The sequence below is a fragment of the Podarcis erhardii genome (assembly GCF_964252035.2).
Source record: "Podarcis erhardii genome assembly, chromosome: 3".
NCBI classification, from domain to species: Eukaryota; Metazoa; Chordata; class Lepidosauria; order Squamata; family Lacertidae; genus Podarcis; species Podarcis erhardii.
The window spans coordinates 67,361,405-67,387,037 of record NC_138507.1 but is presented as its reverse complement, the minus strand read 5'-3'; the positions used below and the strand labels follow the sequence as shown (position 1 = coordinate 67,387,037).

The 25,633-nt window shown below is 40.8% G+C and overlaps 1 protein-coding gene and 1 long non-coding RNA gene across 16 annotated transcripts in view; one reads left to right on the top strand and one right to left on the bottom strand.

Annotated features, from left to right (window-relative positions):
- Nucleotides 1-16,346, top strand: part of LOC309337688 — a 123,712-nt gene extending 107,366 nt beyond the window's left edge. For 3 of the 6 annotated variants that reach the window (XR_014154488.1, XR_014154492.1, XR_014154493.1), the window contains 4 exons: nucleotides 6,396-6,511; nucleotides 12,029-12,181; nucleotides 15,515-15,694; nucleotides 16,020-16,346. This is a non-coding gene — a long non-coding RNA (uncharacterized lncRNA). Of the gene's footprint in view, nucleotides 1-6,395; nucleotides 6,512-12,028; nucleotides 12,182-14,819; nucleotides 15,052-15,514; nucleotides 15,695-16,019 lie in introns of all 6 variants that reach the window. The other 3 variants (XR_014154490.1, XR_014154491.1, XR_014154489.1) reach the window with 3 other exon arrangements.
- ESR1 (estrogen receptor 1) overlaps nucleotides 1-25,633 on the bottom strand; it is a 237,624-nt gene that overhangs the window by 87,673 nt on the left and 124,318 nt on the right. For 6 of the 10 annotated variants that reach the window (XM_081854342.1, XM_081854344.1, XM_081854343.1 and 3 more), the window contains 2 exons: nucleotides 21,703-21,774; nucleotides 17,816-18,006 (listed from right to left, as the gene is read on the bottom strand). In XM_081854342.1, the coding sequence (XP_081710468.1) occupies nucleotides 17,816-18,006; nucleotides 21,703-21,774 (263 nt within the window). Of the gene's footprint in view, nucleotides 1-17,815; nucleotides 18,007-19,298; nucleotides 19,470-21,702; nucleotides 21,775-23,645; nucleotides 23,746-23,773; nucleotides 23,795-25,633 lie in introns of those variants that run through there. The other 4 variants (XM_081854339.1, XM_081854346.1, XM_081854347.1 and 1 more) reach the window with 4 other exon arrangements.

Genomic DNA, 25,633 nt, shown 5'->3' with positions numbered 1-25,633 from the left:
TGTGTGTTTTTTTAAGAAGCTACTATCAGATTATACCAAGAACAAGTCTGTTGACTTGTACTAAATAAACAAAATAAATAAAATTCCTCCTATTAAGCAGAAGACACTACGTGATTTAGTGACAGACCACGTAACACCTAAAAAAGTATTGTTCAGAACTATAATTTATTTTATTTATAAACTAGTCACCTAAGGAATTAGAAATGTCTTGACATTTTACTTCTTCAGTTTGTACTGTATCAAAATATATTTACTACATTAGAGTCTATAGAAAATAAAGACTGACTATTCTGTGTTAGTCATACTTACAGTAGACAGCTGAAACCAATGGGTCTATTTTGAGTGTGACTTAGTTGGATATCACCTACTGTTTTAGTAACTTTGCTGCAACTTAAATCCATTAGTTTCAGTGGGTCTACTCTGAGCATGACTTTATGTGGTATAATTAATTTAAAATTGCAGCAGTCACTAAATTTCACTACCAATTCATATGCCACATACTATCATAAACGAAGTTTGGGGAGCAATTCTATAGTCCCCGTGCGGAGAAATTTGTGGGTTTTCATCTTGTAGCCACACAGGTTAAACATCCTACAGAAGCATCACAGGCACTTTGACGTGCTTTCGAACTGCTAGGTTGGTAGGAGCAGGGACCAAGCAACGGGAGCTCACCCCGTCACGGGGATTCGAACCACCAACCTTCTGATCAGCAAGTCCTAGGCTCTGTGGTTTAGCCCACAGCGCCACCCACATCCCTGATCTCTGGTACTTATACCTATATAATTGTTTACAGTAAGAATGTCACAGTTTACTACTCCAGTTATTATATAATATTCTTCCTAACAGCTATTATATTTATTTATTAGATTTATATACCAACTTTTTGCCAAGGCACCCAAGGCAGTTTAAAATTTTTAAAATAAGAATTACTAATCATAAAACAGGGACGCGGTTGGCGCTGTGGGTGAAACCACAGAGCCTAGGGCCTGCCAATCAGAAGGTCAGTGGTTCAAATCCCCGCAACGGGGTGAGCTCCCATTGCTCTGTCCCTGCTCCTGCCAACCTAGCACTTCAAAAGCATGAAGTGCAAGTAGATAAATAGGTACCACTCCGGCGGGAAGGTAAACAGTGTTTCCGTGTGCTGCTCTGGTTCACCAGAAGCGGCTTAGTCATGCTGACCACATGACCCCGAAGCTGTACGTCGGCTCCCTTGGCCAATAAAGCGAGATGAGCGCCGCAACCCCAGAGTCCGCCACGACTGGACCTAATGGTCAGGGGTCCCTTTACCTTTACCTTTAATCATAAAACACCTAAAACCCAGGGAATGGAGTCACATCCTCTGCAACACACATGCTTCTATTCTCTTTCATAAGGTAACGACCACTGTATAGATTAGGAAATGTCAGAGTATGTCTGAAGCACTTTTTCTCATAATCAGAATGTCCTGTGTACATGAAACTCTAGATTACAAAAATAAATCCCACTGGTCACAATAAAACCTCGTTTCCACATAAAGGACTTAGAGCTATCATATGTCTAGTCTTATGTCTAGCATCAGATTTGTTATACAATTCTGCAGGATGTCAAAGACACAAATAGTTGACCTTAAATGTGATTGAACAGAACAGGATACCTGAGACAGATTGATTTGAGATGAGAAGTCATAGTAATCAAAGCATAGCTACAAACAAAAGGAAAGCTCCTGACTTTAAGCTAAAGCTTTATTCTGTGTGACCAGTAAATATATTCTGTTGCTCATACTGGCCAAAAGCTATTACAGTGGTACCTCGGTTTAAGAACTGAATTCGTTCTGGAGGTCCGTTCTTAACCTGAAACTGTTCTTAACCTGAAGCACCACTTTAGCTAATGGGGCCTGCCGCCGTGCTGCCACCGCACAATTTCTGTTCTCATCCTGAAGCAAAGTTCTTAACCAGAGGTACTATTTCTGGGTTAGCAGAGTCTGTAACCTGAAGCGTCTGTAACCCGAGGTACCACTGTACATGGCTTTGTTGTATAAAAAATTTTCTTTAGGTATTAAGTTGCTAAACTTAATTGCCATTGCTAAATAAGAGACACAGTAGACAAAATGTACAACCAAACATCCACTCAGAAGTAAGCTCTTCTGAATTCAATGGGGCTTACTTCCAGTGAAGTGGGTTAGGATTAAAGATTTAGTGAATACTCATTAACAACTAGCTTTGGGTATTTTACTCAAAACTCAAAATAATAAAATACCAATAGTAAGCATTTACTGTTTATGGAGATGAGTGGGGACACCCCCTCCCTGAAATCCAAAGCAAAACAAAAAAGTTTCTATCAAAATAAATATGGAACAAAGTCACAATAAAAAGCAATACTGTAACTATTTTATCTTATATTATGAAAAGCAGAACATGTCAGGATTAACACTGTATGAGTGAAGGTTGTACAGCACCCAAAATTGACAAGCAAATGATACTGACCAGAGCTATGGCTTATATAAATAATTTTAAATAATTTGGTGTGCCTAAAGTAGACATAGCAAGCATATTTACTCAGAAGTCAGTCCCACTGAGCTCAAGGGGACCTACTGTGCAGTAAGTGTGTGTTTAGAATTACAGACCTAGTGCATTTGTATCTCAGTTGGTAAGTCTTGGCAATTCTGACAAAGCTGACTTCAACCACTCTTCTAAGTCTCACTCTCCATTTATATCCTATCTGGAGGCTGGGCAAGTCTATTATCACATGGTCACAACAATTTAATAATTGCCTTGCTGGATCAGACGAAGTAGTCAAATGTATATTGCCTTCTGCAATGGAGTTTCAGTGCAAGTATCACAGATAATATTGACTGATTGGACTATCTTTCATGAACGTGTCTACTACCTGTTTAAAGGCACCAAAACTAGTAGTTCTCTCTACTACATCGTCTCTAAAATGAGGGTGGGGGCTGTCCTATCCATATGAAATTTGTCATTTCTGATGCCAGGGGCAGCTGGAAGGAAGTAGAAAGCATTTCATTCCATGTATATGAAATATACCATATGTATTCATGCTTCTCGCAAGACAACACATTTTGGAAGAGATACATAGGAAGCCAGAGGGTTATTTTCATCTGCCAACCATTAGAAAGTCCTCATTTCTAAGTGGATTTCATGAAGTAATGAAACAAGATATAATCCGGGGATCTCATCAACAATACACCATCTAAGATTCAGTTTCAAAAGGGAATTCTACATTTTCAGTTCATTCTGAGGGTTTTTTGTTTTTGCTACAATGAGTCCATCTCACATGTGTTTTTATTGTAATTTATTTCACACATGTTTTCATCTGTTATGACATATTGTATTCCTAGTTCCATCAATAGAATCCACTGTCTCCTAACACTCATGAGTCTCCAGTTATTTTGACTGTGGTGTTATGAGCTTGGAGGGGTGGGAAGGAAGCAAGCAAGATCCTTCTAACCCCTGGATCCAGCAAGTGTTGAAATATAAGCCAGTCGAGCTTCCTGTGTTGATAGGTGATAGCCTGGGTGATGGGCCATTAAGAGAACAAAGGAAAGGGGGCTTTGTGCAAGATGATGAATGCATAGAGTCCCTCTCTCAACTCAGAGATAGTTAGAACAACAAAGACTGAGGTTAGAGTTGAGAGTTTGCAGTGAAGTGACCTAAAAGTAAAGCAACAAGCTGGAGAAAATATCACAGCAAAGTTTTAGTTTTGTTTGCATCCAAGGGCATGGCTAAGGGAGAAACAAGACCCTAGCTGGGGTCAGATGCTGTGAACCTCTCCATCACAGGTTCAGGTTGTAGATATGTGTATATATGTGCATAGGTATATATGTAAATAAACCATATTATCATGAAGACATCATAGTCTCCACTATGCCTCATTTCCAAAAAGAAATATGAACCCTGGGTAAGTGCCTGGAACTCCCGGAATCTCATACCACTTGGAGACTGAGGGGGCATGCAACAGTATTTTTGTCCAGTCCTTGCCCCAATATCACTTTTCTAGATTATAATCAGTATTTCACACCACATATGAGATGTGTACCAATTTACATTTACTTTCACTGAATATCATTTGCCATTTGTTGCCCTTTCAGCTTGGAGAGGTATTTCTGAATTCTTCACAATCTGCTTTGATTTCATCAACTTTATGTTCTGTGGCAGGCTTTCTCAACCTTGGCCCTCCATATGTTTTTGGCCTACAACGCCCATGATCCCTAGCTAGCAAGACCAGTGGTCAGGGATGATGGGAATTGTAGTCCCATCTGGAGGGCCGAGGTTGAGGCAGCCTGTTCTGTGGTTATCAGCAATAACGCCAATTCGTTTTTTTAAAAAATGTAGATATTTAGATTTAGGTATATAATCTTTCCAGAGAGATCCATTAGGAGTCTTATGATTCTTTTGTTCCCTCATTGTATATTTTTTCCCATTTCAGACAGATAATAAAAAGGGAGTATTCCTTTTCCAGATGACACTTACACATGACATCCTATTCCTACACCCCCGCCAAATGGCTGAACCGATCAACTGTGCAGATTCCAATCTATGAAAAGTGTGGCATACAGCTATGCTATCTTCCCTTACTCTCTCCATCTGATAAATCACAATTGTTTTTTAGTGCTTGGCATGGGATCAAACCAACAGCTGTACTGGAATAAAAAACAAAATCAATCACTCACCACCATCTCCCTGTTATCACCCATGAGACAATGAGCATTTTGGGGAACACATCTTTCAGGATGAAAAAATAAGTTATGTAGCTGCAGAGCCATGTGGAAAAAGTATTTGCTTTTTCTAAAAACTGCAAGTGATACATTTGATACCACCACTATCAAATATCCTGCATGCAAAAAAATGGGCAGAAATGCCTAAAATATAGCATCATCTATAAAAGGTTCGCAGAGAAATAGCTGGTACCCCAAGAATGAAATTAATGGAGATTTGCATGTACTGCACTGACACTGGCTAGACTGTTTTGGCTTGAGGGTAAGATTCACCCTTGGCCAACCCTTCTAGGAGCGTCCAGGGACTTGACCAGTGGTGGATGTGGCCAAAAGTAGATGTGGCCGCCCCACACTCTTGCATACACATACATACAGGAAGACTTGCGGACAGACATAAACAAAGTCACAGTCTGCTCTCCTCAGCTGATTTGTGCAGATGAGCTATGGAAGGGAGTTATACCCTTCTCCCTTTTCATCATTACCACCACCTCCTCCTCTCATCAAATTATCATTCTGGGGCTCATTTGCATCCCCATCAGTGTGTTGCCCTCAAATCACCCTAGCATTCTATCAGCTTTTTTCTTTTCTTTTTGTCACTGCCACCAGAATTGGTGGTGTTTTATACAACCCAAAAATATTGCTGCTGGGGTAGTGAAAGATAAGGCCCCCAAACTGGGGATTAGGCTCCCCTGCATTAGAGTTTTAATTAAAACACTGTAAGCATCATGAATAAAGAAGCTTGCAGAAATGTAATTAATGGCAAAGGTTACATGAGGTATCATTGTGCAATGGAACTCTGCAGAACTTTGCACTGTGCACTTATTTGCTTTCTTACTAACTTACTATATTTATTATATAAAGTCAACCAGTAACATAGGGCAGCTTTCAACTTATGATAGACTGGAGGGCACAACATCTGCACTAAGAAAGGTTGCACAAGGAGAGGGCTGCTTACCCCTTCCTTCTACCTGAAGCCTCTTGGCCCCCCAAAAATCTCCCCATATAATATGAGCCATGTCAGTGGGAGAGAGAATCATGAACAACTGGGAAGAGGCAGCTTGTGTGAGCAGGAGCATCATGTGCACCGCCACCCAATTCTTGACAATTCTGTTCTCCCACTGCAGCCTCTTGCAACATAACACATCAAGGAGGGGCTCTTGACCAACCAGAGTGGTGATATTGCTTTGTGAGTGTAAGAGGTTGCAGGGGGTGTTGAACATGAGAGTGATCTGTTGTGTGAACAACTTTCTCTTTTTAGATCTAAGTCATGGTGACCAACTCCATATGTTTTTGGGCTACAACTCCCATCACTTCTACCATTTGCCATCTGGGCTGAGGCTGGAATCCACAACAACTGGAGGGCACAACTTTGTCACTCTGTTCTGAAAGGCAAACCTCTTAGGTCTCAGGCCCAGGCAACATATTGTGGAGAGATATGTGAACGCTGTTGAACAACATCTCCTCGTGTGAAACCTATGCAAACAGCAACAAATAAAGTGTGTGTGTGTAAATACTAACACAATAACATCACATTTTCTTTTCAACTACTTGCATTGGAGGGTGGGAGGAAAAATGAATTGCCAGCAGCTATGCAACTGTCCATCAGCTGAGCTGTGTTTTGGTGGAAGAATCTAAGCTGGGGCTTCTGACTGCAAGTGTGACTGTTTTCCCCTCCTTCTCTCAGAGCAGAGCCAGCCCATCCATGATGCAGGGTGAGACAACTGCCTCAGGTGGTAGAAATTGAGGAGGTGGCACTCCCACGAGTGTCCCCACTGCCCTACCACCACAGAAGCAATTCAGGTAAGGGAGGCTTCAGCAGCAGCAGGGAGGCACAACATTCTACTGCCCAGGTTTTCCGCTGGTCTGCCCCACCCCAGTGGCAGAAAGGGACCAGCAGCAAAGCTCTGTGGAATGCCTCCCCGCTCACTGGGTCGGTGAGAGGCATTCCCTTGTCCAGCTTTGCCACCAGGTGGGCAGGGAACTTTGAAAAACGTTTCTTGTAGAACCTCATGCCCTTCTCCATTGCAGGAGCAGCAAGAGGCAGGGGAACGCCTCTCAATGACTCACTGCTTTATAAGATAGAAGCTTTTGTGTACTCATATGCCTTTATAAAAGAAACATTTTAATTCCCTTCTTACAGTAACATAACAGATTATAGCAAATGGTGGCAATGATGCATAGCTTCTGTGTGCTCTGTCCCAACTGAGCATACTGCTGTACTCCAGCCATACTGCTTTAGAACAGATTTGGATAGAAATCAAACCAAAACAAACCTTAATATAACAGCGACACAAAATTAATAAATTTAAAGCTTCCAGCTATGCTGAAATAAACTAACAGAGCTTTCTCTCATTCACTCACTTCACTAAATTCTTTTCATCAAGCCAATCTTTTATATTGCTCTCTCTCACCTTGTGCCTCTACAAGCATAATTATAACTTGCACTTATTATAATGGAACCTTTATAACCGACTTCACCATGCTTTCAAACTCACAACAACCTTTACACCCAAATTCTTTTACATACACCAAATAATAAATTATGGAAGCTTTAGAACTGACCTCATCCCACTTACAAACTCACAATAATTTTTACATCCCCCAAATAAACACTCAAGTTGGCTTTTTGCTGAACAAATATATCATTAAATGAAATATATGCCAATACTATGCTAGATATGCTAGAACCTGGATTTACTTCATTTGACTCAGCATAATTCATTTGTAATAATCATAATTTCAACATGTGATAGATATTGCTGTAAAATTCTAAATATAAACAAACTGGGAAACAGAATTATTTCATTTTTAAGGAAACATGAATAGTATTGCAAAACTGGAGTCCAAATGATTGACTTCTGGGAGGTTTCAAACTTACTGTGGCAACTGTTGTAATTGTTGATATACAGAGGACAATAATGTAGTAAATTAATCCCATATCTATCTGTCTTTGATGTAGGGGTCAGAATTGCTAATGAATTGAATGCACTGTTTTTAGATCTAGGATATATCTAAAGATATTTCCCAAATAAAAGTAGAAATACAAGGACACATCTCACCCTTCCTTTGGCCATCTTGGAGGGCCTTAGTTTGGGAGTTTCCTTTTATATTTCTGCCACATTATATGCACCTACATTTTATCAGTGAAGTGGGACCCCATAACCTCTGCTCATGTTTCTTTTGACAGCAAGTATGGACAGGGTCGTGGTATTGACTAGAGGGCGAGAAACTGAGCATGTTCTCTGCTTTGGAGCTCTGGGTATCTTCAGTTCAGTTCCAATGTAGATTTTTCAAAACATACAAAAATGTGTGATTTCTAGACACAGGCTTTCTAACTCTTTTGGGTGTTAAATCACACATTCATAGTGTCTGATTCTTTGTTCACTATTTAGACCTCCCTTGTATTCTAGTGCTGTGAAGTATGATTTCAACTGTGGGCAGTAAAAGGGCACATACTTCCATTGATGCATCTGACCATGCTACCTTGCATTTTTGAGCATGCTCAGTTGCATTTTAGAGACTTCCAGTGTGGCAGGCCCTGTTTTCGGAACAGAATCTCTGTTGGGATTCTATTTGTACTTTCCCAAAACAACTGAAAACATATTTGTTTCAACAACCTTTTTCAGTTAGCTTAAAAATGCATTTGCCTTAGGTGTTTATTTTATATTGTTTATAAACCCATCTTTATTGTTTTCAAAGCAACTTCTAGTTGTTTTTCTGTAAATTGGCTTGAGACTTATGTGGAAGATGATTCAAAATTTAATAAAGTAAATAATAATAGTAATATGTAAAAAGCTGCTATGGATGCTTTCAGTAATCACACAAATCAGGTGTTTTGCAAGGAAGAGGGCATGGATAGAGATAAAATCCAATACCCTTACTTCTTCCAAATAGTTTCTGGGAGTGCTAATGACTTTTCTTTAGAGGCTTTATGTGCACAACCACAACAGCTGGATTAAGGCATTTGTCCAGAAATGCTTGCTTAGCAGAAAGAAAGAGCAGTATATTTTATTTAATCAGCCCAGCCCAAGGAAACACGGCATTTAACAAGGTGAGCACCAAAGATGAAGAGTAAGCAACAACATGCTGCAGAACTAAACACATCTTAATACAATATACAACCAAATGGAAGGAAACTTACTCTTTAAAATATGAGGAACACACACACAGTTCTTAAATAAACTATAGGAAATGCAATCAAACTTGTTAATGAATTCCTGTCTCCCACTATAATTGCCCTTTGAAACTTTCCCCTTTAAATTTTACATTGCACTTATTAGCCTGGTATTTAGGTTTCAACTAATACAAGTAGGGGCCTGCAACCAAATGTTGCAAAGGATTTTGAATTACGTTTGTAGCAGATGTATTAGTAAAGAGATAAAAGAAGCATGGGCATTCATTTTCTGGGGTTTGGGGAGGTGTTGCCTTGGGGAGCATGCTGCTGTGCTCATGTTTTGCTTGTGAGGTCAGGATGCTGGGCTGCATGGGTCTTTGGCCTCTTCCAGCAGGGATCTTATTTTATTATAGGTTGGAGCCTTCACTGTAGGAACTTATTCTCCTTTTAAAAAATATGATTTTATGTATTCATTTATTTCTGGAGTTTCTATACTGCCTTTCTGCCAAGTCACCCAAGGCAAACACATTATATAACATGTCAAGTGCCAGAGTCCTCTTAGGCCTACTGGGAGCCAATAGTATGTGTGCTCCCTGGCCTGCCCATCTTCTGGCAGCATTGCAAGGGAATACATTCATGATCTGAAAAGTTATTGGAGTCTGAGTGCTGCTGGACGAGCAGACTTTACCTTGCCTTTAAGCTTGGTGCTATTGAGGGACATTTCTAGAAAAATAGGTGATGGTACTCACCATGAAGTGGTTACTTTAAGTCTTTAACTCTTTAACAAAAAACAAAAAAGATGTCAGTCCTGTGTACCCTTAAGTACCCCCTGAAAAAAGCACTGGGTTCTTCCAAGCCCGGAAGAGCAGGAGGAGATTTCCAGACAGAGCTGGTCCTGAGGAGGATGTGGCTATCCTTGAGGTTCTGTCACAAGCATCAATAAGATGCACGCACGCGCACACACACACACACACACACACACACACACACACCTGCAAGACTCAGGGTTTCCCCATAGCTAACTTGTTTCCCCTGTTTTTGCCTCAGGAAAACCTAGTTCAGTATTAGAAAGCATGATGAAAAGTTAAATTACGGATGGTATAAGAAGTAACGGAGTGTGCTTCTCAGAACAAAGTCAGCTATTTTCTTATTTCCACTGAATATTGGAGGGGAGTGAAAAGACATGCATATCAATCAGCTCTTGTAAATTAAATGCAAACATAGTCAGCAATTGTCAATGATATATTTGTTAATTAAAATGCCTCGTGGAACGTCTGGTGTGAAACTGTCAAACCTTCTGTGTTCAATGTCTTCTGAGTGAAAGGGATTATTCTAATGGAAGGGCTTATGAGACGTTTCAGTGTAATTATTTCCACAAAAATGTAGTTGTTTCAGTTATTTATACTACATTTTCAGAAGTTGCAATATCATTTAATCTGCATCAATCGAAAGACTTGAAATGTTGCAAACAGTTTTCAAGATGAAAACATGACCCCAGTAAGCAAACCTGCTAGCAAAAGCCTTAAAGATAACATAAATTAACTAAAGATAAGAATTGCAACGATTCAAACTCAAAAATGTATGAAGGTAGGCTATACTGGGTTCAGAGGTCTGAGACCCTTAAAAATAAGAATTTGGGCTCAGCCTATGCTTGGTAGGCTTACTTCAGAGTTCCTTCCTTCTTTTAGCTACATGCAGACTTATGTTCCTTCCTTCTAGAATCCCCCCCCCCCCGCCTGCCTACAATAAGTCCTGGGGTGGGCTTCTGCTTAGGTCAGAGCATTCTGAACTCTTGGCTTGGGTCAAGAAATGGGAATGTCATAAGCAGTACACACAGCTCAATCTCAGGTGAAGCAACTGATTTTAAGCTGAACAGGTCTTGGCCAAACAAAGTTGTGGTTGCATGTAGGGTTCTTTCATCTCTGTGTAAGAGGCTGATTTGGACATAACACTGAAAAAATACTGATGACCTACATGCACTAGAAACTGAGCTTCTATTAACTGCTACATATTCCATGTGGCAAACAAAAGGAATCTTAAACAAAATTTGGGAGAATGCCAAATATGCCAAATAACTTATCAGACACCAACATACAAATGGGGTTTTTTTTTTAATATCGAAAGGTCAGATTTTCATCAAAAAGGAAAAAAAGGATTGCAACAGCAAATGGATTCAAGATGGCAATCCATTAGTAACCCAAATATTGTATGCAATTCTCTCCTTAAGTTTCAGAATACTTTTAAAAAATACATCTGTTGTCAATGACAGCCAAAAAAGATTATCATCCCATTAAGATATGGGGCTCAAAAGAAAAAGCAGGTGAAGATTAAAGAAAAGGAGATGAAGATGTTTATGTAAACCACTTAGAGGTTTTGAGAATTAGTATACAAATTGTGTTAAGTAAAAAGTTAACTCCTGCTGGACCCCATTGAAATCAATGGGGCAAGTTAATCAGGGCTAGCTTATGTTCCACTGATTAAAAAAGGAGTTAAATTTGACTATTTTATTTACAATGGGATCTATGACTGCACTCCTATGAACACATACTTGGGAGAATATTCTACAGGGGGATTTCTAATAAATATATATCCTCTTATATTCATGAGATGACAAAGAAATTGGCTGGTGAAAATATACTTCTTCTGTTTAATAGTGCAGTATGGAGCCCAAAAGCCAACTTTAAATGTTCCTAGTTCATAACTGACAAATTGATCTTTACATTTAGCATCAGTAAAACCTATATTGACTAGAATGTATACTATTTAAAAATGGCTCTCTTCAAATCCTTCACACATCTAAGAAGATCCAATTCAGTGGGAAGATTGGGTTTTCATAAGGCACAGCTGCAGAACAACAAGAAAAGCTCTCAGATCCAGGGGAATTAAAACTATAAAAATACAAATTGAGTGACAGCAAGGATGAGCCCTTATTAGAGTCACCTGTGACTGATCCTATATGCTATTCTCTAATTTGTTTGATTTTTAAAATGTTGTTGTTGTTAAGATTTGTAGAATGGGCAACACAAATTCAGGCTGACAAGTGAATTTGTGATGCATGAGAAAGGTTTATCAGATGCATGAGAAAATATACTGGAAGAATTTATTGGGTTAACTGCAAAGTTTCATCCTGTGTATCTGCGTATCTGCTATTATGAACAAGCACAGAAAGACAGGGCTGAAGATGTTCTTTGTTCAACCATTAGGTACAGCAGGAGTTGGAAAACGGTGTGTGGCTTCATTAGCTAATCAGAGAAGACTGGCTGGGAAAAGAGCTGCATGAGGAAGTGGTGTCACATCTACTGGATCCTAACTGAGGCACTACACACACACACACCCATGCAACACAGACTGACAAGGTAAGAAAACAGCAGGGGTGGGCAACCGATGTTGGACTGCAACTCCCATCCGCCGCATGGCAATGGTTAATGATGATGGGAGTTGTAGTCCAACAACTGGAAAACTACAGATTGGCTTCTCCTTGCCTAAGGGCTCTGGGAAGAAGCTGAATGAGGAAAGGGTGTGGCTGGTGTTGCATGGATCCAGGCTGGCTTTCTAGCATGCTGGACAGCTGTGCTGGTTATGCAAGAAAGCTGACAAACCTAGGCTTCCTAAGCGTTGGCTTATTGTATCTCCTGCTCTATAATCAGATCCAAGTGCATAATATTTTTATGTTCACTGAAGTGGGACATCTGTATCCAATCCAAAAAGAAGGGTAAATGTGTTTAAGTATCTTTGGGATCTAATGTACAAAATGGCAACAAAAATACATTCTGAGACAGAACATGCTGAAATAGTACCCCTTTTCAGCAGATGGCTGAAGTCTACTGTTCCAGTCAGAATATAAAATTTACTATAAAATGGGCTCCTACATTGTCATTACAGAATAGAAAGCTTTTTGTTTTGACAACGTGAATGTTTTTTATGTTATGAGACAAAAAAATGCAATATATATATAGATAGATAGATAGATAGTTTCATGCTGCAAAATCCTGTACGGTTTTGAAAGTACTTTTTCCTCAGTGCACTCCAACCACAAATGCGATTTTATTTTTCCATGTGGCTCAGAGTGAGAGAAACTACAGCTACATAACTATTTATACTACAACAACATCAGCAGTAGTCAAGAGCCATTGTTCGAATGATATTTATGATGTTTCCCCTTTCCCCTCTCAAGTAACTTTTATGGAGAGGAGATTAAACTGAGTGATAAACTAGTACTTGAGTGCTTTTGTGTTCTAGGCTCCTCCATGGAGATAGCAACTGAAGCCACTGCCAAACACACTTCAGAGAAATGCAGTGGAGTAAGGAGAAACAGAAATGGTGCTCTTAGACTAAGAAAAAAGTTGTATAGTTAGCTATTCAGAGCAATAATTAGCAAAAAGGGTGAAAAAATACACAAATAATCTTATCCTCAAGTTAAGCGCTGATCGTGGATAAAGATGCTTCTCCAGAGCATGGAGATTTGCTGGCAGGGGAAGATTATGAAAGTTTAGTAATACCGTTGTGTTTGTGAGAGGCTAGCAGCAAGGCTAGCTGAAGCCACTTCAGCACCTAAGACCGAATGGCAGCCTCACAAAAAGATAGGAAGGAGGAGTGTGAGTTTTGTGTTGGTCTGGTAGAACTAGAGTCTAAAGTAAATCAACATGATGGGCAGAACAATCCAAAGTGAGGCTGGATAGGAGCAGATCAATCTTGCATCTCAAGCTCTGCCAATAGAAGTCAACAGCAGGTTTTCCCCCTTTAAAAAAGGGAAATGTTGACAGCTATGTTTGCTACACCAACTAATCTCAAGCATTCTGAAGTAATGTAAGTAACAAGGTGTACTTAAAAGCCATTGCAAACAGACAGCATGTGAACTACTGTACAAACAACACACAGAGAGGAGAGAGAGAGAGAGAGAGAGAGAGCGCGCAATAAAACAAGCACTTTATTCCAACCCTCAAACTTAGAATAAGAGGAGGTTTAGTTTCTAGCAGAAAAAGTCACTGACCTCTTTTGAAGCACTTACTGTCAGTAAATGGTGAATACCTCTCTCTCCATTTTAGTTTATTTTTTTTTATATTTGGAGATCAGAATGACGGTTAATGAACCTTCAACCTAATTTGTAATTAGTGTGGAAGAGCATGCAGGTGCAAGGGCTACTCCTACTGTGTCTGTAGCTTCAAGATGAATCAAACCAGTGTATATTATTGTGAGGAGCATTGCAGAACCAGGCATGTATTGTCTTAACAATTTCTAACACCTGGATTTTTACTTTTACTTTTTTTTTTTTTTTTAAAGAATTCCTTCTGTTAGTGACCTTCAGTGGCCGAATGCCTATCAATTTCTAAGTGAAATGGGATCATCCAAAAATAATATAGTGCTTTCTACATATATTAGGTACTCAGGCGTACTTAAATGTTAGGCTATAAAACATACACACACAAAAACCATAAAACTATCTGACAGGAACCTGTAAATTTACAAAATACTGATGGTTAAGCTCACAGAGAGAGGTACATGGAGATTTAAAAACATAAATAAATCAGGCAGACATTTGCATTATTTGCACATGCCTGCTCTACCCAACATCCACACACTGAATGTGGCCATCTACAAAGAGGTAGCTACAAGTCAGCAACTACTCACGAATAGGAACTCCATGTGGTCAGGATCACAATGTGATCAACTGTCCTGATTATTGCAGCTTCTTTGGGAGTGGTGTGATATGCAATATAAGGAGTGAGGCCATGATGTGCAGCCTTGCTCAGTTCTCCACACAGAGGCAAACACATGACTCCAAATCTATGGTTGAGAGCAGTCTAAGATGCAGAATTGTAGCATGTCTGCTGAAAATAGTAAAACAAGCCCTACTCAGGTGTTTCCCCTCGCGTAATTTCAATGAGAGCCAAGAGTAGTGGTGCACTCATTGAACCTGCCCCTAAAGACATCTGAGCAGCACTTACAATGACCACTCCTCTTAGGGAGATAATACTCTAAAATATTGTATTGCAGGCCCAACTTACATGTGTAGATATGGTGATATATGAACATGAGCATGCACTGGAGATACAAACAAGCATACTGTAGCATACTGAAGGCTGTGACCAGAGGAGGAATGACAGCTGGGAGGAGCACAGACAGAAGAAACGCCATGGTGCATCTGCAACAGGACAACCAGATGCCTTCATCTGCTCAACTGCAACAAAACCTGTCTCTCCCGTTTTGGTCTCTACAGCCATAGCAGGTGCTGTAACTCTTCAACAGTCTGACTTCACCCCAAAAACGCACTCTTCCATTGTCGCCCGAGACTAACGGATGTCAACAATTTTATAGGGCTTATCCAGAAGAAGATTCCTCAATATCAAGCAAGCAGGATTCTTGAGGATAACACATGTGAGAACCTGTTGCAGTGAGCTCATACTCTGCAGTTTCTAAACTGTACCAAAAAGCAACTGTATTTTATAACACCGATTATTAAATATTAAATGCTTTAAGCTCTTTTGTGGTATTTTTAGCTGTGCTCTTTAAAGTTGACTGAAGGGATCCGAAAAAGGTTGATTGGCTTTTGTATGTTCTGTGTGTGCTCTGAGTTGCACCAGTGTAAGCTAGTTTTTTTTTTTACTTGACTCAATGTAGAACCCCAGTGTAATAATGCTAAGAGCTGCCCAAGCTAAAGTAGAATTAAATTATGCCACTTCTCTTTACAGCACAAATATGTTCTGTCAAATGTTACATTATATCCAGGATTTGGCAGCAGCCCCTGCAGATGTTGAGTCAGGAGTGGGTGCAGCTTGTTATGCCCTTGGGCCTTTACCTTTTCTCTACTGTCGACTTCCACCCCCACATGTTCATCTCTCCTTATTTAAAAAGGGAATGGACCCACTCAGGTGAACCTATTTTCCAGTTGGATTTGCATGTGCATGTTTTCCCCTCCCCTGCTCACTGATTGAGCAATCACTTCAACTAACTTGCTAACACAATGCCAGCAGAATGATTTGAAATCATTTAAAATCATGCCATTACAGGGTTTTCCTTCCTTAACATATACCACCGTAGAACTGTGTTCAGACCTTAAGGGCCAGTCTGTATATTGCATGCAGACACATGTATGTATTTCTTCCTCCAACATTTTATTCTCTTAAATGAGAATCCAAGTTTTTAGCTCTGTTCCTTGCCTTCTGGCTATTTTTCTGACACATCTTCCATTTGCAGGTTGAAAAGCAGCTCGATGAAGAAGACAGAAACAGTTAAGGAGCCTCTCTCCCATGCCTGCTATACTTTCACTGAAATCTCAGAAGATGCTTTTGAATAAATACAGAAATGATAAAATGTGGCTTACAATATAACATTTCACTTGTCCCTAACCCCAATTATTGTAAGTGTTTGGTGAGAAAAAGCTTAACATTTGTTCAGCAACCACCAAGGCTCTCTCTCTGTCTCTCTGTGCACCTGCCTTTGTCATAGTGACTTTCAGTTGGGATAATTCTCAAGGTTCAAGGTGTTTAAGACTTTGTAGATAATAAGCCCATTGAAAATGAACTATATACTCTGCAATCATTCTCTAGGCCTCCTACAACTAGTCCTTCATTTTGGCAGTCCTTCCCCCACACTCCCCAAAATCACATAGTTGTGTGAACAAATGACATAAGAACTACATTGCACTCCATACCCTAAAGAATGCAGCATAAATTATAAACACGCACAGTTCTACTACAGCCGTAGTAAGATCTTATGAGATAGTTTTCCAGGCATATGCATTTATTTATTTTTTTGAGAGGGGTGGGTTCCAGAACTGTAAAGTACTATAGCAGGGTCTTGGTTCCATTCAATTTTCCTTGTTTGTATGTGCCTGTTGTTTTTTATCACAAAAGTGTGTTTTTATCACAATAGCCAGAAAAATGTTCTTGAACCAAGCAGAGTGTGATGAAGGAGCACTGCTGAATACATGGAAATTGGGGTGGGGGGTGGGGAGGTCCTGGAAACTACAGGCCACTCAGCTTAACATCTGTTCCAGGAAAACTGTTGGAAAGCATTGTAAAATAAAATTATCAACTACAAGTCTTCCTGAAGCAGAACCAGCATGTCTTCTGCAAGGGGAAGCCCTGTCTCAGTAATCTATTTGAAAGTTTCAGCAAGCATATAGATAAAGGTGATCCATTTGACATTTTGTAATTAGGCTTTCAAAAAGATTCTGACCAAGTACCTCACCAAAGACTCCTGAATAAGCTTAGCAGACAGTAGCAACAAATGGGCAGTTCTCCCAATGGACGGGTGCAGAAAGTGATGTTCCCTGCTCAATATGGGAATCTGTGCTTTTTAACTTGCTTTTAAATGATTTAGAGTTGGTAGTAAGAAGTGAGGTAACCTAGTTTGCTGATGATACCAAATTGTTCAAGGTGGCTAAAACAAAAAGAGATCTCTCCAAACGGGCTGCCCACAGGCATCTAACTGGCCACTGTGAGAACTGCATTCCGGACTAGATGGGCCATTGGCCTGATCCAGCAGGCATGTCATATGTGTACCAAACAAATCAAAATCATCTGATGGTGAACATGCTGGGGGTGTCCACTCCCACCCCCACTTTTTTCTTTATTTTTGTTCTGGGCTTCAAATGCAATTTAGCTCCTGAAATGTAGCTTAGCATTATCAAGCTTATAATTTACAAAGCTTATTTTCACAATTTTACAGGTACAGTTATACCTTGGGTTACAGATGCTTCAGGTTGTGGGTTTTTTGGGTTACGGATGCGCCGAAACCTGGAAGTACCAGAATGGGATACTTCTGGGTTTCGGTGGTCGCACATGCACAGAAGCGCTAAATCGCACTTTGCACATGCACAGAAGCGCCGAACTGCAACACAGATGCAGCACTGTGGGTTGCGAATGTGCCTCCCGCACGGATCCCATTCACAACTCAAGCGTCCACTGTACAGTCTTTTCTCTGATATATTGCATAATTATTTGATTACAACAAGTCATGTATTTGCTAAGTAGCAACAATGTTATTACCTTGAATACTTCTCTTGAAGAAGGCTTTACATCCCTCGCAGGACCATACGCCATAATGGTAACCTGAAGCATAGTCATTGCACACTGCACAGTAGCGGGTCTCCTTAGTGGATTCCATGGACAAGCTTCCCTTTTCGTTGCCACCAACCATTCGCTCTCTGCCACCATGACGCCTGTTATCTGAGCCTGGCCTGTAAAACAAACATTGAAAGAGCTCATTGACCTTGATGATGTTGTCACACATCTCATAATTACCTGTTTGATGTACCAAGATAATAATGTTTGGCAATTATTTAAGATAAAATATCAAATTCATTAGGTGTTGACATCCAATTCAAAAATTAGACCAGCACCTTGTCCTGAGAAAAGTAACAGAGCAACTCTTTGGTAACTGTATGGAGCAACTTTCCCTCCCCCAGGATGCTGCAGAAATATCTAGCTGTTGCTTCCCTACAGAGTCACAGCATTGCGGCCAAATTGGCTGCTTCAAGGAAAGCCTTCTGTACTCCACATTCACATGTTGCAGCCTGCTTCTACCCACTGCACTACTTCTTTATTTGCTGGATATAACATGTTCAATAGTGCAGTAAGTAGCCTGACTGCTTCAACATGTGGTATGGGAAGACCTTCCCAGATGCAAATGTTATGGCAGCATCCTAGTGTTTACAAGAAGTAGGACCACTGCTAGGCACTCAGGTAGTGGTAGCTCAGCTATTTCATAGAGCCACTTTTTGTGCTTGTGTTTCCTAAAAACTTGTGTTTCCTAAAAAGAGCAAGAAGGATTGCACTTTATCAACTTTTGCCATTTTGCACCAAAAATATATTTTTACTGATATGTTGATTTTCTACAGCAACTGTTTTAGCTGTAGAAGAATATTAACCTAAAAGAAAGCAGTGGATTCAGATTGAACTGTGATGGCTAAATGTACTGACTGTTCTCCAAAATTTTAAAGCAATTCTTCCCAGGATTAAGCTAAACCAGAATGCTTGGGGGACAAGAGCAGCTCTGCTGGATCAGAGTGAAGAAGTGGAGAACTAGTGGGTCTCTTGATGCTGTTTGACTACAGCTCCCATCATCTTTGACCACTAGCCATTGTGACAAGTTGAAGGGCCACCAGGATCTTCATCCTAGCCAAGCATCCATCTAGTCCAAGATCCCATTTCCTAGTTGCCACACAGATGCTTCTGGGAAGCCCAAAGTTGGTAACATTCAACCAACCACACGCAGAGAGAGTTTTTACTTGCTTTGAGTAAGCAAGATTGGAGTTTTCAAGAAAAGCTGGGCAGCATGCAAGTCCAATACACAATTAATATTGGCCCAGGTGTGTGTTTGTTTGTTTGTTTGTTTGTAGTGGTGGTAATTTGCATTTTAAGCTTTCCCCGTTCAAAATATGATGCTTTCTCTACCCACAAGCAGAGGGAGGTTTAGGGTAGTTTCCCCACACTGGGCATCAAGCAGAGAGGGTGCTCAGCAAGCACTTGCCTGGCTACAGGAAGGAAGCATGAGAACTCTGACAGGGTCCTAGAGTCTTCTTGCTTCCTTCTGAAAGGCTAGTTAGTGCTTTCCAGCTCTGGGAAGGAGATGAGAGGGCTCTAGGACCCTGCCAGAGCACTCATATGTCCTTCCTAAAGGCTGGCATGTCATGAGGGCTGGACTGGGAATACCAAAGTTTGGCCTTGCTCAAGGCGTCATAGTACCATAATCTGCCCCTGCCACAAGAGACACATGATCACAATAGCTCCCCCCTGCTCTTGTCTCCCAGCAACTGACACTCAAGTGTCATACTTCCTCTAGGCAATGAAATCCCATCTTTTTTGAAATCATGGCTAAGAAGTGGGAGAGACCTATCATCATCAATCCACCCAGTGGACATCAATTCCACAAATTAATGATGTATTGTGTGACAGAGTATTTGGTGATAACCAACACTGCATGAGTGTAAGACAGGCTCATGCAACAAATGTGTCATGAGCCTCATAACTCTGTTGGGATTGGAATGGCAGGCTCCAATTCCGGAGGAAGAAACTGGCAGGGGCGGGCTGATAGGTGGGAATCAGGGGGGAAAGGGATGTCTCCAGTGTCTTTTGACTCTAGCCACTTCAGAAGAGGGAGTAAGGATGCTAGTTCCTCCCACCCTGATCTCCCAGCAGAGCAGTGGCAGCTGGGGAGGTCTGTGGGTAGCTGCAGGAGGTGGCGGGATCTGCTCATCAGCCTGAACAAAACTAGGAGCTTCCTCTGCAGATAGGAGCAGACTCATATGCCCCAGGAGAGTGCTCCTTTGCAATCCTGACATCTCACAAAGAAGTGAGTCCTAAAAGTGAGCACACCACACCTTGCCCTTAATAGCTTGGTTGGTAGGTCATTGAAACTGTTGGGACATCTTAGTTGCTTCTGCCTAGTCCTGAATGTCTTGTTTGGTTCCTGAACATTTGAACTGTGACTCCTGAGATCTTTAAAGCTGATATCATGTGCAGAAATGTGGGAAACATATTTCAGTTGAGTTTTCTAGCCCATGATATTGGAGCTTAATGGAAACGCTTCAGTGCCTCCAGTTTCCTACTATTCAGGTTTTTTGTGGATTGCCATTTGCTCCCGATTCAGCTCTAAAGAGCGGGTTTTCACGGGGAAAGCTCTGGAGCAAAAAAATTGGCACTCCGACATGGAGCTTTAATGCACAGAAGAAAGGTAAGTGTGGATATGCCCTAAATGTTACAAGTAAGAAAGAGTAATGAAAACTGGAACTATGATGCCTAATAGCTCTGGGATATGCCTCTGTATTTCGGTACTATTTTACCAAATTATTCTGTTGAACCCTCTGTCTCTCGAGACAGATAGATGCCAGTGGGGAAGTGGAGAAGTCTACACCAAATTAAAAGCAAAAGATGCCAGACTATGCACCATGCTCTTGCATATGCAACAACAACTATTTTATTTAATTATTTAAAGTCTGTAATTTGCATTAGCATTTTGGTGGATTTGCTTCTTTGTACCCACTTCATTTTTCATCCCAGAAAAAAAATGCATAAATGTATTCATCCATTTAAAGATTGAGTAAATAGCTGAGAAGAGCAATAGGTTAATTAGAGCAAAGCCTCAATTTAATCCATGCACCCACAATCATTTGTTTTGAAAAGTTATTATTTAACTTGTCTAGTAGGTCACACCCCAGCAGCAATTACATTTCTTAGAATGTAGATCTTAGAATCAAGTGCTGTTTTGGTAAAATATGAGTGGACCTTGATTTCTTTTCTATATTTTGTTGCTGCTGATTATTAAAGAGAACTTCCCATGCAAGCACAATGCAATCTTGTTGAAAGAAGCTACGCCCAGTACCACAAAAATGCTATAGGACAGTTCCAGGTTTTGTGCAGGGTGGATATTACACACACGGGGGGCGGGGAGGGAGACAGACAGCGAGAGCGCGCACCTACAATGCAGGGGTGGGGAACCTTTGGCCTTCAAAATGTTAAACAACAACTCAGCCCCAGCAAGCATGGACCAGAGGTTCCCCACACCTGCTACAATGTATGAGTTTTCAAAATCACTCTATTAAAAGTAAATTTCCCCATTTATGTGAATAAAAGATGCACCTTTAAGTGACTTTGTTTCAATGTAGGACTATAAAATAGTGCTAGACAGAAACACTTGGCCTAGACCTTTCTTTGACATTTCAACAGTGGGTCAAAAATGCCCCTCTGGAAATTACCTTTAAAGATTATATTTAAAGGGGGTGGGGGAATTCCCTTTCATTCAGATTTTTGTTTGTTTATTGTTGCCACTTTAAGCATTCGTTTTTATTTGGGACAGAATGTGGCGTGAGACTGAGGCAGTGGGGATGCAACTCTCAGGACTCTCCCACGGCCACACCCCTTCCTGAGCCACACACCTCATCAGCTCTGCTTTGCACTCTCCTTGAGCGTTCTTGCCCAGTTTAACCCTCGTAATGCTTCTTGGTTGCCTAGATGGATGAAAGAGTGAAGGGTAAGGGTAAAGAAACTAGCCTACTGTACAAAGATAAAACTTGCTTCTGTTGCATCACCCACTTTTGCCCCTGGCATGTGCCCTCCCATCCTAGAAGGTTGGCCCAAAGGGATCTGGAAAAAGGCTCTCCATGAAGTAGGGCATGGGACCTAGTGGGGTTATGCTGAAGGCTTCAGGGAAAACGAGTTTTGAGGAGGGACTGCAATGAAATAAAAGAGGTGCCATCACACATGAGGTAGTTCCAAGCATGTGGAACAGCAAGTGAGAACTGGGTGTACCACAAATATCATCTCTTTGTCTAAAGAAAACCGCCAATCCATTTTTTCAGGTGCTAAAACTCTTCTTTTAAGTCTGCCAAGAACAAATAACCCTCAGAGAGCAACTAGCCTGGAGGCTTAGGGAATCTGAAATAATCAGAAGTAGACACAATGTTCATCCAGTGAGATAAATGCCCTTAGCATTCTCCTATCCATCTGTAGCATTCACTTTCACTTCCTGTACTGTTTACTCATTAACCTCAAACCAGCCCTTCAATCGGTTTCCTTCATTTTCCATTGATTTTTCTTCCCATTTTCAGTCTTTCTACAGTTTCTCTATTCCCTTACTTTCACTTTATTTGCATAGCAAATCTTTCTCTTTGCAAAAACAGCACATAAATGGTTACAAGAGCAGAACATTTGAAATCCTAGGCACAAACAATGCTCATGAAATCCATCTCTAAAATAACTATCATTGCAGTGCCTTTTCTTGTGTTGGTCACCCACAAAAGGTCATTTGAAGTACAGGCTTCAGAATGATTCCTGCCAATGCATAAATGTGAATATTTTGTCAGAATGATCACCCATACAACTTCTCAAAGGGTGATATAGTATTATTTCTCTTTTATAATAGAAGCTCCAAAAGCATTTAACAGAAAAACACTTGCAGTTCACAGGACTGGTATTTGATAAGCTGACTATTCCCAATTACATACTTCCATGTGTAGACACAATAGCCCATTTATAAGTGCAAAAACATCCTATGCTTGTAACTTGAGGCTTTTTGGGTAACCTTCGCCTTGTGTTACTAAAAAGATGGGCACCAGTTGCTTTAATAACCAGCAAGGACACCATAAACAGTTTTATCAGTCTAACCAACAGCTTGAATGTCATCCAGTAACTGGTTTCCAGCTGGTGCAGAAAATGAAAAATAGATGCAATTTGTTTCTGGTTTACTAGCACAGAACACCATTTAATAATGAACAAATTTATTTGCCACCAAAGGCATTCTCTGGTATAGTTTCAAGCCTTAAGCCACTTGTGGAGTGTACTGTAGTAATCTAACACTGGGGTGACAAAATTACAGATAATTTTCGCAAAAACAAGTGACAGCTGCTAGTTTGCCTGTGGCTCCAACTAGCAGACAGCTGCTAGTTTGAGCCACAGGCTTCCCTGTTAAGAAACATTAATGTTTTTTGTACTCTTGACAAGCAATAAAACCAAACACCATTCCTAGACTTAATTGTTGCAGACACGTACCCAAAAGGTCTGCGCATGAATCAGAAAACCAAAACCAAACAAAGCTTACAATCTGTGGTTCAGATGTATTCAGTACCATATTCCCTGTATCCCTTGAAGCGTTCAGTGGTCTAGCAAGTTCCTTTGCCTACAGTTATTGTGACCAAACAAGGCACTGGAAAGCAACTGAAGGCTGTGGGTCCCAGATGTCAAAAAGTAGAAATATGTCAGTGTTTTTCCCAAATTCATTTTAGTCAAGTTCGGCAGGGAGTGGGAGAGGGTTCTTCTAATAACAAAATAAAATGAGGACATGGTGTAAGGCAAAGGATGACTTCAAAGCAACAAGAACTACCTGTTGAGGGTGAGAGACAATAAACTGTAGCGTGCCCTCCAGCTTCAGACTGAGAAGCTTCTGGGGCCCCAGGACCACCTGTTGCTTCCAAGGGGCACGAAAGATGCAACTGCAGTCAAGATGCTTACTGATGTAGTGAATTTAAGAGAGTAGGGAGGACATGGGAGCTGCAACTGTGCAGGCTCTGTTTTAATCATCCATCCAGCACAGCCCATGATACCTAATGGAAGGCAGATATCAGAGTAGTGTGGTTTGAATCAGGTGAGGGCATCTCCTTTAAAGGCCAATTATAATTCTAGAATCCCGGCTGATAATGGAATGATTCCTTCACTGCATGAGCTTGGACTAGATGTCCCTCGGGATCCCTTCCAACTATACAATTCTATGATTCTATTATACTTCCATGCATTACTGAAAAGCAGGAAGAGGAAGTGAAACAATTTGTGCTTTCTATTACCTTATCTTATTTACAGTGTAACATTCCAAAAGGATTTCATACAGTGAGTAGAGGAATGACTGGCTAGGCAGCAGCAGGTATGATGGAGCAGCATAGTCACAGCTGCATCTGGGACAAACAAAACTCTGCTTGGCATGGCATGGCATGGCATAGCATAGCAGTTTGGCCCAAATTGGCAGCAGTGTGGCCAGCACAGGAGTCCATGTATCCTAGACCCTACTACTTCCACCCCCAGAATGTCCCATTTGGGGACGCTTCATAAGCAACCACCAGTGAGAATCCTGCCAGTGGTACCTCCACACACCTGCACTTTTTGTGGGCAGAGCAGGGCACTCAATGACACCAGCATCATTCTGCAAGTAGAGGGGGATGGAGCTCTCCTTTCAGATATTTATAGTCTAAGTTGTTTATAGCTTTGAACACCAATGTGAGGGCCTGAAAATGAACTGACAATCAATTAGGGGAAACTGTTTGCAAAACAATGTGTACATTAGGGGAAAGTGCATACCCATACATGAATAGTAGGAGAAATGCACACTTAAAATGCTGACAAGTCTAAATAACAACAAACAAACAAACAAACAAACAACAAATTGATATGGTTGTTTGGTTTAACACTAGGAATGAGAAACAGAGAAATGGCAATTCATTGCCAAAATTCTAATTGACAAAACTGACAATCCATCTGCCCCTTTACCTGTACACTTGAGGATGGGGCAATCGAAAATGAGAGATGCAGCAAGATGAAAACAACCCATAGCTAGAAAGAGCCAGCCTCCTAGTTCCTTGCACCAGTGAACAAACTGTCCCTGAAGTACCCTGAAGAGCTGGTGGAATCCCTGCCTGACAACCTTCAAGTCCCCGATTCAAGGTCTGCTGCAGGATTCCATTCTGACACCCAGGACACAGAGTGAGTTTGCAGACTTGATATGTTTGAATAGATGTAACTTATTATTTACCCTGGAAGATAGAGTTATCCCTATGAAGATCAACAAACTGCAGGAAGAAAGTTAATTCTGAGTCCTGGGAAACAAACAGTTGCACAACGTAGTAGAACAACTACCTGAAGTGAACTGAGTGGACTCTAAACCAAAGTATTCGCCTTCTGCAACAGAGTCAGAATTAACATTCATTAACTAGCAACATAATTGATTCATGTTTACTCATAAATAAGTCCCACCGTGCTCTGCAAGCTCAGGTCAATATGCATGATTGCAGCCTAAAGCAGGCATAGGCAAACTTGGCCTTCCAGATGTTTTGGGATTACAATTCCCATCATCCCTGACCACTGGTCCTGTTAGCTAGGGATGATGGGAGCTGTAGTCCCAAAACATCTGGAGGGCCGAGTTTGCCTATGCCTGGCCTAAAGCATTCATACATCATAATCTTATTAAAGACTTATATCAAGAAAATGGACACTTATCGGGGGGGGGAGTGTAAAACCACTGACCTCACACTTTTACAAGCAACCTCTGCCCTTTCCAAAGTGCTGCAAACTTGCCAAATTTTTTGAAGCCTGGACTGAGGTCAT